This window comes from Anomalospiza imberbis, chromosome 6 (assembly GCF_031753505.1).
Source record: "Anomalospiza imberbis isolate Cuckoo-Finch-1a 21T00152 chromosome 6, ASM3175350v1, whole genome shotgun sequence".
NCBI lineage: Eukaryota > Metazoa > Chordata > Aves > Passeriformes > Viduidae > Anomalospiza > Anomalospiza imberbis.
The window spans coordinates 35636161-35650034 of NC_089686.1; the positions used below are offsets into that span (position 1 = coordinate 35636161).

Below are 13874 nucleotides of genomic sequence, written 5' to 3' on the forward strand. Positions count from 1 at the left end.
AAGGCGGCTCTGCGCGCGGGCCGCTCCTGCCGCGGGGGAATTCCCGCTGGGAGCGGCCCCGGCGCGGAGCTCCCGCTGCCCGCCGCGCCCTCTGCCGGCCCCGCCGCGCCACTGCAGCCGCTCCCGGCCCGGGCGTCGAACGCCCTAAAATCAGGGATGTTTCAAGGAACGTAGCACAGGAGACGGGGAGAGCTGGGGGTTCTGTTTTCTTTCTAACTCAAAGTACTTCGGCGTACTTCGGCAGAAGGACTTGAATTAAAAGCGAACTTTAAATGGCATTTTAATTTCAGAAATTTGGAGAGCCAGGAGCAAAACTCACAGAAGTTTGCTAACAGGCTATTAAAATCCATCTTACATGAGAAATCCAGAACAAATCATCAGAGAAACAAACTTGCTCCTGTCAAGTCAGCTCCACCCTAAATGCAGGGTTCATCATGGCAAATGTGGATAAAAGCCACGAACAATTAAAAAGTCTAAACTAAGCTCTACACAGAAAGTACCTTTGGTAAACTCTCATCTGCAGAAATCTGTCAGAAGTCTGAACAGCTGAGAGGTTTATATGATAGCCTCCTTCAGGAATATTGTATCAAATTCATCTGCATATTACAGACATACTTTTATTTGGCACCAGAATTATTCTTCCAGGTATGATCCTAAGATGGTCTTAATGGACCTTAAAAAGGAGCCACAGGCAGGTTCTATAACATAACGTGACCTTTAACTACAGAGATAATAGAAAAACTTTCAAATAGTAGAAAAAGTTTTTGTTAAGAAGAGATGTGCCTCTCTTTACAGTGTTCATAGCAAAACAATACTGCTGTCTTGTAGTACAGAACAGGAACCAATATGTGATTGCATAGAAATTGCTGAAATCAAAAGTGAAATTAGTCAATATTAATTGGCTTTGGGAGGAAAAAATGTAAATGGAAATTCTCATGAAATTAAGTGTTTTCAATTATCTTTTAGGCTCTAATATCTTGGAGTGAAACTGGGCATAGCAACCAGGAGCAGAAAAAAATGATATGGAACTCAGCAGCACTGTGTTCTTTCTGTGTTCTTGGGTTTGATTTCCAGCTGTACCACAAACCTCTGGTTAAAACATCATAGAAGTAGTTTATTCCCTTTGTCGCTCATTTCTCCATTTTGGAATCAAAGTACTTCATTCACTATATTTTGTATATCTGGACTGTAGGTATATGGTTAAGAAGACTTCACAACAACCCCTGCGATGATTATCTAACATGCTGCTTGAGTCTCTAGATTCTATCATACGAGTGATACTACTGAAAATTCTGTTCTTTGCTTTTTAATGTCATCTTAACTTTATCTTGGTCAAGTGCCCCATCTTAAAGACCACAGACCTCCACAAACATGCTGAGCATCTCCATCAAGAGTTGGAAGGACTCCTCACTTCCCAGGAAACACACAGTACCTTGTAAAATCAGTCACAGTATCCACAATGTAAATAGAGATGCTTAAAAATGATAATAGCTATCTGTAAGGATTTAGTTCATTCATCCACAAGCATGCTCACCTATGTATACCCCATATGTCAGACTAAAAACAGATCAGCCATTGTTCAAATGGAACTAAAAAATCTGTTTTCAGTACTTGCTTCAGACAAATACCATGGTTCATAATAACAAATGAAAAATACTTTTGTTTGCTTTTACAATCCAACAACTGGTAAAAAAACCCATTTCTGTAGCTCAGCTGAACACCAGAGTGCCCAGTTATAAGTAAGAGGACAGACACTAGCACAGGACCTCAGCTCCTTCTCAGCACAGTAGCAGCATAAACAAACTCTGCTTCACACCCTCCAAGAGGTGGGAAGGCTGCCACTCTGAAAGCTCTCTGTGGGCTTTCAGTCCAAAACTAAAGGACATCAGCAAAAGCATTACACTCATATTCTTTAGACTTCCACACCATGTGAAATAAAAGCTCTGTAGGTATGTATGTGCGTACCTATATTTAGCCATCTTGTAAGACTGAAGTAGGACATTACCAATTTAAACTCCACCAGAGTTTTTGGCCACACTCACCATATCTGTTCTCATCTGCATAGGTGCAAAGCTTGGGTAATACCTGCCTGTCAGCAGGGTTTACTGCAGGCAATAGCACTACTACAATTTTGATAGCTGACCCAACACAGAATCATAGAACTACCCAGCACCATGAAACCACTAAGTATATAGGAAAAGGATCAATTATGATTTCAAGGGGCCTTGGGTCTAATCCAGGATCTCCCTCTCATTTCTAGCCCTCCTCTTTCCAACTGCTGTAATTTTGCCAAGAGCCAGAAGCATACTGCTCACCTGCACAGCACCGGCAGTTCACAGTGGTGGTAGAGCTAAAAATTCTCCTTTTTCTCCCACCCCATTGGAAGTCAGGGTACCTAGCTCAACCCTCTCCCTCACCCATTCCCAGACTTCTCAGGCACAGGAGCTCAGCTCTGTTCTTCCTCTTTTACTGGGCAGGAGAAAAGGCAGCTGAGTGAATGTGGAAGCATGAGCTGCTAACAGCCCTCCCACTGCTCTGTGCTGAAGTGCCATGCAAATACCCCAGCTCGATTCTGCAGAGAACCAGCTTTCCCATACTTGGTTGAACAGAAGTCTAGTTTCACAAATATTATATGAGTATTAACACCTAGTAAGCTTAAAACTCTGCACCTAGGAAATGTATCTGGGAAAACATAATCCAGGAGTGCAGGACAGGCTGTGATCTGCCTGGCTGGGGAGCAGCTCAGGGACCTTGGTGTCCTGGTGGACCATGAGCTCAATATGAATGAATAGTGTGCTGCTGTGGCAATAAAAAAATAAAGCCAACAGGATGCTGGGTTGCATCAGCAAGGACATCACCAGCAGAGATAAGTAATTATCATAATCAGTGCTTCTCAGGCTACACCTGGAATACTGTGCTCAGTTTTGGTCCCTGCTATACAAAAGAGATGTGGACGGTCTGGAGGAAGTCAAGGGAAGGGCTACAAAGATGACCCAAGGCCTGGGAAGCCTTCCATATGGCTGTCTGAGAAAACCGGCTTTGTTCAGACTTGAGAAGAGGCTTAGGGGAGACTTTATCACTGTGTTCCAGTATTTAAAGAGTGGAGTATTTAAAGATGGAAGACACCCTTTTTACAGAGTCACATGAATACTATGAGGACAAGTGAGTACAGGTTACTCCTGGGGAAATTCCAGTTGGACACAAAAGGAAAATTTTTCACATTGAGAACAATCAGCCATTGGAATAATCTGCCCAGGGAAGTGGTATATTCCCCAACACTGGACAGTTTTAAGATTTGGCTGGACAGGGTGCTGAGACATCTTGTCTAGACCATGCTCTTGCCAAGAAAGGTTGGACCAGATGATCCCAGAGGTCCTTTTGATCTGCTATTTTTTGAACATATGAAATCACAGTATTGCCAACATGACAATATATTGCCCATGGCCCAGGATTTGTTTCAAATGTGTACTAGTGATCATAGAAGTCTTGACTGCTACATTATAATGACTCAAGTAACAGCTCATACCCATTACAACAACGAACTCTAGGCTACACTTGAACCATAATGCTTGGTTTTGATGATAAGAATATGACTTAAAGATGAAAGATGAAGACCAGGCCATGTGAAAGTAAATGTCAGGAATACTTAGTAAAAAACCCTGAAGATCTGGTCATAATATTGACTGTATTGTCAGTAAAGGCACTATCATAATTAAGTATTGGCAATACTTTATTTCTCCTGCATATCTACTGGATAGTCTACTGGATGGGAGGGAGGATGCAGAGAAATAGCACAAACATGAGCATTGCTAGACCCTTGAACAAACCACTTTATTTGGACAATGCATCCATGTAAGTCAGAATAGAGTGGCAGAGGAAAAGAGACATCTAAAGGCTGCATCAGCAATTCCTATTCCAGTGTTCACACCTGCACAACTTTGGCTTTAACTATTCTTAAAACCAAATACCTTCATTTTAAACCAAATAAAACCAACATATCAGGACAACAAAACTACCATCTTCTATTAAGAAGCAGGCATCAACTCACCCCATGAAAAACATTACAGTGCACCTTCCATTTTACAAAAAACCAGCAAACTGTTGGAGCATGATTATTTTCTTCATTAGATTTTGGTATTACCAAACGTGAAACTCTCACTCACTGAGTTGTGTCATGCACTACATAAACTGCAAAAGTAGGTTATAACTATAAACCTAAAATTATAAAACTATTTTAGTTTATAAAACTAAACTACTATACTATGACTAAATGATTTATTGTTCCCTCAAACTGCTGGCAAGACAATAGTTTGATTCTACTTACTGACCAGCCGAGGACTAGCTATGTCTTACCAAAACAAAAATCCTAGTCTATGTATCTCCTGAGTTATGTAGGTGTTTTCTGAATACAGGAACTTCTGAATACAACTTTTTGCTATAATAAGCTAGTCTGAAATCCCAGGTGCAGTCCAAGCAAGTATTCACACCCCTGGTGCCAATCCTATTGACTGCTGGAATGGCAACTTTTGGAGCAAAGATCCTCTTCTGGTTTTGCTACAGTGGTTGTCTTACAAGTAGTACTTCTATGCAGTTAACATAATACAACTAAGGTTTTGCCCTAATTTGATGTTGTAGAAGTGCATTGCTTGCACATGCCATATAACAATTATAAAAATCTATCAAAATATATTAACAATTTCACAGCCTCCTCTATAAAAATCAGCATTTGCATATTAACCAAGCATAAGCACTCTCTAGCTGCTGAGAACAGCTCTAAGGAATGAACAGAATGTCCAAGGCCTAGATGGAGTGAAACTATGGAATATATAGATTAGATTTCTTTCAAATTTATTTTATATGTTCTACATCTGTCATCTCTGTGCTTTTTAATAGATCTTAATTTTCCACATCTTTGCCCCACACAACCATCTGATGTTTAACTGAGGACAGAGAAGTCAGCATTAGGTAGCTTCCTAGGTTCAGCATTAGGTTTTACAACACTATTCCCCTCCGAAACCTACAGTATTTATGCTGTCAATGTTGAAAATAAATTATACTCTCTTTTACCCAAACTGTCAAAAGTTACCTTTAAATGGAGGTCCAAGGTGTTCCATAGGTTTTACACTTTCAGATCAGAGAAGGGGAAAATCCCACTTTTGGCTAGTGAGTCTATTCTGGATATGCAGAGATGGAGTGAAACTGTTTTGTGGTATAACTGATAAGGAAAGTTAATCACTAGACAGAAATTGGCTGGAAAATAGATTTAAATGGCAGAGCAATATAACTCGCCTTATTTGGTTGCCACTGGCAATGCAACAAAAGTAGCACTCCTGAGATGCAGAGATGTTTATAGCAGGGAAAAAAACCACAGAGACAGACATGCTGAGGTCTCTTTATCAGATAACTTTGTGGTAATTGCCTTTCATGCCCTGTGGCATGTGGGATGCACTAATTTGGCATTCAGTGAGTACAGCAAAGAAGAGTAATGCAAACAAAAAGGAGTCAAACTCTACCCTCCTGCTTTACCTTACAGATTTACCAAGGCACAGCAGTACTGGCATCATCACAAAGTCTAAGGTAGGCACTTCTATGAGCCACCATCATCCTCTTCCTAGAGTCCAGTTTCATTTCCATCAATGTACGTGAGTGATTTCATCAGCTCTTTCTAAGCAGCTCTGCTGTGAGGTCTAGTTCTATTTTCTGGCTGAGATTTTGCCCTTGGTTTGAACCCCAACTGAATGGTTTTAGGGATTTCTTCCTCTTTTCCAACTCTCCACTGATGTCTCCCAGACAAGGTAGCAAGTTTTCGAAAACTGTTCCTACCAGAATCAACAGGAATTTTGCCTCTGATTTTAATGGGTTTTGAACTTGTCTCTGTTGCTCTTTCCTCTCTCTCCACCAACTACAGCGTAGAAGCAAAGTCATCAGTATTGCTGAGCATAGCTCAGTTCCCAGGCACCTTCTTCTGTCAAACAGGTTTTTTTAATATTCTAATTTACATTTGGGGGTTTTCTCCTGTACTTTTTATACTGACAATGTCTCACCTCTTAAAAACCACCTACAGCTGTGAGTATATGTGTTCCCTCTTTCTCATAATAGCTGGCCCCAGAGACAGCAAGCCTTTATTACTAACTGCAAGGAAAAATGCACACCATGCTCTACCTGACACAGCTGCAGCTGCTTCACATCTGCTTTACAGTCACTCATTCAGCATCCAGACTCATCACTTCACATAGTTTAATTGTGAAAGAGTATCAAGGACAAGAAGAAGAATAGCATAAGTACACATACAGTCAGACAGAAATACACAAATGTAACATATGCTCCCTATTTTGTATTATTTTTTGTTCATAATCTGGTCATACTCCTCGTCACCAGCCCTACCAAGAAAAATCTTATCTTATACTTACTGTTTCACACACACAGTGGTCTCTTTCACAAAGATTAGGCAGCAGATGCCAGTGAGACTTTGTATTAGTAATGCACTGAGGAAAAAGTAAGTAATACATTGATTCTTTACATCCTTGTTAATTTTCTAATAGAAGCCATGATTCAACCCTACAGAAGGTAAATTCAGCTCCCCCTGCATTCAATACAAATTGTTCACATTTTTGTAAGGGATGAGTTGTATGCAGAGGGTCTGGTGGTTATGGTTACAGCAAATCAAGTAAGATGCAACAGATGCAATGAGAAATGGTTGGAAAGCAGCAAAGATAAAGTCCAAGGTTTAAATGCCAGGTTTGCATGTATGCCAGCTGCTCTGCAGCTCGGGAGAGGCAGGCAAACAAATACTTACCAGGTTTAATTTCCAGCAGCTTCAGCCTGGAATCCTCAGGGGGATGCAAACGCCTCTTTTTGCGCCAGCATCGTGCTGGGTATGTGTACAGCTGACCTGGGGCCAGGCCTGAAGATTAAAGGCAAAAAATTAATCACGTTTCAGTTTGTAAACCACAAGCACTGTCTCTAGCATCTTTGTTCTTGCCCTTCCAGCATCTCCTTGTTGGAGGGTTCAATCCTGAAAATCATGAGACAGCGCTACACACTCAAGGCATCCAGTGCTCCTGAGGCTCTTCAGCACCTCTTGGGATCAGGCCCACAGAGAATCTAGGTCTCACTTAGACACTTCACTCAGCTCACTGAAACCAGAGCTGCACATAAATAATTTGTGATTTCTTCAGGGTAAATAGAATTTCAGACTCTCCTGGGTTACAAGGGTGATGCCTCCTCCACAGGCAGAGAAAGCCCCTTGAGAGAGAAGAGATGAAGTTCTGACTTCAAATCTTGAGGCCCTGATGCACAGAGCAGATCAGGAAATTTGTGTCTCCCAAACAGGAGCAAACCAAAATCCAAGCGGTCCAATTCCATATTTTTGCTTACATTCTGGACTTTTGTTTGAATACTAATTCTTCATTTTGACTCTTACCTCCTCATGCCAGTATTCTGAATGAGGGAGGAGATACAACAATAATGTTTATATCACTGCATGTACCCTTAAATCACATTTGGCATCACTGGGTTTTGAGCTGCCCTGGCTCTCCTGACAGACACCCTTCAGCCAATGTTCGAGCTGTACTTTTCTCTCTTGCATTCAGGACACAGCAGGACTTTGTGAATGCATCGCTACTAGGGGCACAGAAGCACACTGGCAAGTGCTTCAAAGTATCCTCAACTGCCCCAGATAGCCATGACACACACAAATACCCAGCAAGAAAAGTTGGAGGAATTTAATTCTCTCCTCTGTTTTTCCTGCCCTCTCTGTCCACCAGTTCTGGTTTGGCTCCTCTGCCCTTCTGCTGTTCCTGTTGTCTTGAAGGGGCTACAAAGCATGACTTCAACTCCAGACCCATTGTCCTCAAAAACCAGGTAAGACCACATAAGAGAGAGAACAGGAGTGGTGTTGCTATATCTGAAACTGTACTGACAGTGAACAGCTGGACAGCATCAAGGGGGTGCCAGTAAAGCAGAACAGCTCAAGGGCAGGAGGATGGCCCAAGAGTTCTCTCCTCTCTTCTGAAGCAGCCAGGAGAGAATATCAGCTTGAGAACAAAAGCAACTCACCAGACCAAATGAGGATAATGAAAAAAACCAATATCCTCTTACATGGGGGTGGGGAGGAAGACACATTAACATAATTCACCTTGAGGGAATGTGCTAATCAAATTCTGCAGGAGAGACCTAAGCTCCTCATTTTAAATATTTCAACTGTTGGGAATGTCAGTTCAGATTTCAGCACCTTCCACCGACTTCCAAGGCCTTGGAGGATCTAAGGCATACTGCCTGAGTATGGCCAAGTGATGAGCATCTGCAGAGATTCTGGCTCTTTCAGGGCACAGAATGCTATTCCAACTTGGACTTCTCATGCCCTTCTTTCATTGATGGCCAGAAAGCTGGGCACTGTGCACATCCCAAGAAGGACACATTTCAAATCAGGTTGCCTAAGACCAGTTTGGAAATAAAAATGGGAACAACTAGCACTTATACAGTGTTTGGACACCCTTCTTCATGCCACTTTGCAAACATTAACCACTGCAAACAATTGCTATAATGATGAGGTGGACTGTGCCCGGCTCTGATGTGAGTAATTAAAGAGGTGGAGGCAAGAAGCCCCACCCTTTCTCAGCAGGTCCTGTGCATGGACTTGAAGAAAACACTGAAATGGCAATTGCCAGATCAAAGCAATAGGACAGAGAATCAGCCCTTCATTGCACAGGCCTCCACAGAGGAGCCATTTGAAGGAATAAGTATCACAGCTTTTGTCCCATACAGAGAGAGCAAGGATCCTCTTTGCTTTTGGGGGAATAGCTGCTAATGTGAGAGCTCCTATACAAAAGAGCAGTTCTGGATTCAGCCAGGACAGCAAAAGCCAAATACACATGCTGAAAGCCCAACTAGAAACTTGAAAGGAGAGCTGGGAAAGCCTCTTCCTTAGAGGGTGACAGGTAGCTCAATTAGAAACAGATGATCCAACATCCACCTCTGCAACCCTTCAGGTAAGCTCTCTGTTGCTAATCGTAGTACACCTGTTCATTAATATACTGCCATCCAATGAACTTAAAACACATACCAGATTTTCACTTCATTCAACCCACCAATGCTACCTTCATTTCTCTGCCCTGTTCCTCATCTGTCTCTGTGCTGGCTCACATGAAATGTAGATCTTACACAAAGGAGAGGCAACAAGGAAAGGGTCAGTTCTGAATGCCCTGAATGTAGCTCCTTCACAGGCAATCTTGCAGTGAATATGGAAATAATGCATATAACCATCTTCAGCCCTATGTGGGTTGGCTCTCTCTCTGGTACCTTATAGGGCAACCAGAGAAGGTTCCAACCATTTGCTTACAGAGGAAATAGCAGAACCTGCAGTGAGTTATGTTGTTTATCTCATTAGTGTAGGAGAGTCATAACTCAAAGCTCATGTGAAAGGCCAGGGGAGGAGGGGGAAAGGAGGGAGTTATGTGCAGTATTGTGTGAAATTAACCCTGAACTGTTTATCATGAGATGCAGATTTCTGACTCCTTTAACAAAGAGGACAGCAAGAACTCAGTTCCTGACTCATCTCTGTTTTTCAAGTCTGTGTAAGTGAAAAGAGGTCCTGGAGCTTTGACATTTGTTTTTATCTAGTTTTTCAGGTTAGGGATGGTAAATGATAGTGAACACAGCACACAAGACAGATACTGTCTTGATGGCTGGCAGAGAATTTTCAGAGCCCTTTTGGTATGGGCACGAGCACATTGTGTACAGACCAAAACCAGGCATGCTAAAACTGTAGAGGGATGCCTTGACTCACCATACTACTACAAGAAATAGATTACGCAAAGACACTCAGGGGAGCACTAAATGGGCTAATAAAAATCAAGAAAGAGAAAAGCAAATATGCGGGAGGAGGGCTGGTTCATTTCACACTGATTATTCTAATTCAAAACAACAAAGTCATTAAATTTGGTGACCAACGCAGATGCAGAAGGCTTCTTTCGCTTGAATTCTTCACTCTGTGAAGAAGGTTCCACCATTGATCTCCAGTAGAGACATGCAGGAGAAATGGCCCCTATCCCCTTCTGCAGGGCAAGCTGCCAAACAGTTCACTATCAGAAGTGAGGAAGGAAAGATTTGCAGAATGAATTTGTTCAAAGTAGTCCACAAAGCTTGTGCCTGAGAAAGGCAAAAAATGAAGACATCTTGGTTCCTGGTGTGATGCTGTAACACAGTTAAGAGGATTCCTTCTGCACATGTACAGATGCCAATGAGACCCACACAAGACTATCTATGTCTGTCTGTGGAAGATGCTGTTGACAAAACATTACTTATGGATACAGTGGATGTATACCTCTGTGTGTGCACATCTATCTATCTATCTTCTGACTGTGTTCAGAAGGATAAAAATAGCAGCACCCTACTCATAACAAGAGGAAGGAAAGGGAGGAAGAGAAGGAAGAAAAGGAAGAGAGTGGAGGGAGGGAGGGAGGGAGGGAGGGAGGGAGGGAGGGAGGGAGGGAGGAAAGGGAGGAAAGGGAGGAAAGGGAGGAAAGGGAGGAAAGGGAGGAAAGGGAGGAAAGGGAGGAAGGAAATTTATGCAAAGCATAATCTCTTAGGATTAGAGACTTTTCAGCTGAAACAAAAAACTCAACTGTGGTTATGAAGCAACCCTACCAAAGAAGGGCTAGTCCACAAGTTTAGAAAACTCCCATATTGTGAACCGCGTTCAGCAGTCCTGAATTACCCCTGCAGTTTTTGTAGTTGAAATATTCTTTAGGTATTTTTAACACTGTAAAAAGACCTGTTGTCTCCTGCACCAGAAGTGGCAGCATTTTATGATATAAACAGTTTTCTGGTAGTACTGCAAGACAACACTAAATCTACTTTTGATATTTTAGTAATAGGAGGAGCACAAAGATCCTTCCTTTAGTATATCCTAGAAAGAGGAGGAGGAAAGTTTCAGCTAAGACTCAGCTAGGCACTTTTCAGAAGCAGCAATTGTTTTCTTAGCCCCAGGAGGGTAAAGGAATATCCTGTGTGTTCCTCCCACTTCATCTCCTGTAAACCAGACAGTGGAGGAGATTAGAGCAGACTTCACCTTCCCATAATTTCAGATCTAGAATTTGAGGGGGTGGAGGGTGAAGGTGGGAGGGTGTCAATATTGTTTAGAGAACAGGCACATATTTTGCACATGTGTGCATGTCATACTTCCAGTGCCCCCATGTACCCCAGGTCCCTTTCTGCCTGGATTCTCTGGGTGCACTAAAGGAGGGGGAAAAAAAAAAAGATAGAAATACATTTTGGTGCTGTTAAAAGTCCGTTCGCTGAGCTAATTATTGGTCAGATACTGAGCTACAACATAGCCAAATTTCCCTTGGGGTTCAGAAGGACTTCTGTCTGAGCAACATCTCCAGTCTGGTGACTGGTGACTGTCCTTTGCCTTTCAAAAATGGTTTTCAGATGGATTTAGTCTAACAAAGGAACAACTGACCAAAGTCTACAAAAATAACAGTGCTCTTTTCCCTTGAGCTTCGCTGAGCTGTGGAACAGGCATTAGCCAAAGCTCCTTAAGGAAATATACCAACTTCTTTCTGTACCCAAGGGAACCACAGTTCCAGAACTGATATCCAAGTTAACCTATCCAAAGCAAAACCAGGATTTATAGGTATATTTCTAATCATTCGAACAACATTCATGAACAACATTCATGGACTCTCCTATATTTTACTTCAGTTTTATATCCTTCCTAATACAGCTCCTTATTTTCAGCATTCATCTGAGAAACTCCCACTTCCACCTTGGAGGTAATTTCAGTCCTGCTTAGAGCAGAGCATTGAGTCTTCTGCTACAGACTGGGATTGATAGCATGAAAAGAGCTACAATGATGCAGCCTTAGAAACTACCATGTCAGGCACTTCTTTGCATAGAGAGAGAGTAATTAGCATGAGCTCTCTGCAGTTACCAAAGGAAATCCCCTGCAGGCACAGAGGTTTAGGCAGTTTCTCTTCTGCGTGGCCTGTAGCAGGTTTGAGCTCCTATTAATTAAACCCCATGAGGGCTCAGTGGCCAGCCCTCCGTACATGCACGTGCATACACAGACACAGCACTACCAACCTGGTCCCCTGTGCCTCTTCTCCATCCAGATGTAGCAGTTGTTCTGAGCTACCCCAGTCTGCGAATCCAGGAAGGGAAGGCGGACGCTGCGCTCGGCACAGAGCCGAGAGTTGTAGCTGCGACAGTGCTCAATTGCTTCTTTGTAGAACTGGTCCCCGAGGCTGCCAAAAGAGACAGGGCACACACTGAGAATGATTGTGCTGCCCCCTCCAACAAGAGTAGGAAAGAGGGATGTAAGGTTGGTTCAAAAATGGACAAACAGAAAAACTTTGCCGGGACAGATGCAAATGTTGGTGACACAAAACACTGATGAAGCAGATCATGCAGAAAGTGATGTTAAATTCATCAAAGGATCAGGCTGTCAGGAACCAGGCACAGATCTTTTCAGTAGCAGCATGGCTACTGAATGAGCAAATGATGCAATCACACTACCCCATGACCTTGGGTCAGGCCCATGTACACCACAGTGAACTCATTTGATTGTTTCTCTTCCCCTGTAGTTTGTCCAGCCAATTCAGCAAACCAGTCATTTCAATCCCATGTTACAGCAGCTACTGCAGTATGTTTTAGGCAACCAGAAAGTCAGCCAAGTTTAGAAGAACTTCGCTCCAGCATTTCTGGTGCCAAAGAGCCCATAAAAGCAAAGACCATAGTTCTCTTATTATGCACTTCTGAGGCATGAAAACACACCCCTTAATAACTAGAGCCATTTCTGCAATGGTCAGACTAGATGTTTTGTCATAAGCCTTCCAGAGTTTTCCACAGTGAAGCCTGAGGTGCCAGGAGCAGCAGGCTACAGCAGCGACCAGTCAGATCCAGCATGGCAAATGCTGCTTTTCTCTGGAGCCCAGTGGGAATAACAGTTCTAAAGACAATGTCTCTTACTTCATAAATAACTGTTTGTTCAAAAATTCTGTAGAATCTTCATCTTCCCTTGAGATAGGTTTAAAAACTCTGCCTGCTGGAGATTACCAAAATCCTCCCTCCAAATTTTTCTAAACAGGGAAAAGCATCAAAGTAAAGCTACCCTGAGGACACAAAGCAGCTGTCATGCTGGAGCATTGCAAAGTAGGTGGGCCACACTGCTGAACCTCATTCTTGATCTATTGTCAAGGTGAAATTCACTCGTGACACGAAAAGCTAGAAAAGCTACCTGTTAGGGGTAAGTTCATTAGAAAACAGGAGCAGAGTGATAGATGGCATAACTTGCTCTGACTCTGATATTCATTAGTGTGCAAAAAGAGTATAGCACAGACAGCAATTGAGCCAAAGGGATGCATGAACAGAGATAAAAGGAGCTCCCTTTGCTGTTCTATTAGTTGTTTTCCCTACTATCCTCTTCCATAGGCACAACTAACCTTTTAAAAATTTTCACACCTCTGAATGTCAAATCAGTGGAAATTGCTCTGCTTTACCATCTGTATCTTTTTTGTGATTCACATATTTTAAATGACTCCTTAGTTGTGCCTTATGAAAAGTCAAACTCTTTTAATCTTGGCTATACTGGACCAATATCCTATCGCTGACAGGGGCCATAAGCAGAGGCTTAGGGAGGAACAAAAATGCAGCAAATAGCGAGGGAGGCACCTCAAGTTCCCCCCTACTCAATTCTGATGATCAGAACTCAATTTACCCAAGTCTCAGGTTATCCAGTGATGGGGAGGTCAGAACATCCTTTGCCTACAGAGACTTCCTAAGGGGTTTGGGTTTTTCAGAGGTTTTGTGCAGCAGAGAACGTCGTGTGTGAACATTGTGCCTCTCAGACCTGTCCTCCCCTGCTGACCACC

The 13874-nt window shown here is 42.6% G+C and overlaps 1 protein-coding gene across 17 annotated transcripts in view; it reads right to left on the minus strand.

Annotated features, from left to right (window-relative positions):
- Positions 1–13874, minus strand: part of DPF3 (double PHD fingers 3) — a 185762-nt gene that overhangs the window by 81331 nt on the left and 90557 nt on the right. For all 17 annotated transcript variants that reach the window (XR_011000045.1, XR_011000047.1, XR_011000046.1 and 14 more), the window contains 2 exons: positions 12088–12248; positions 6797–6904 (listed from right to left, as the gene is read on the minus strand). Coding sequence is in view for 14 of the 17 variants with exons in the window: in XM_068193359.1 (XP_068049460.1) it covers positions 6797–6904; positions 12088–12248 (269 nt within the window). In the remaining 3 variants the exon portion in view is untranslated. The remainder of the gene's footprint in view (positions 1–6796; positions 6905–12087; positions 12249–13874) is intronic.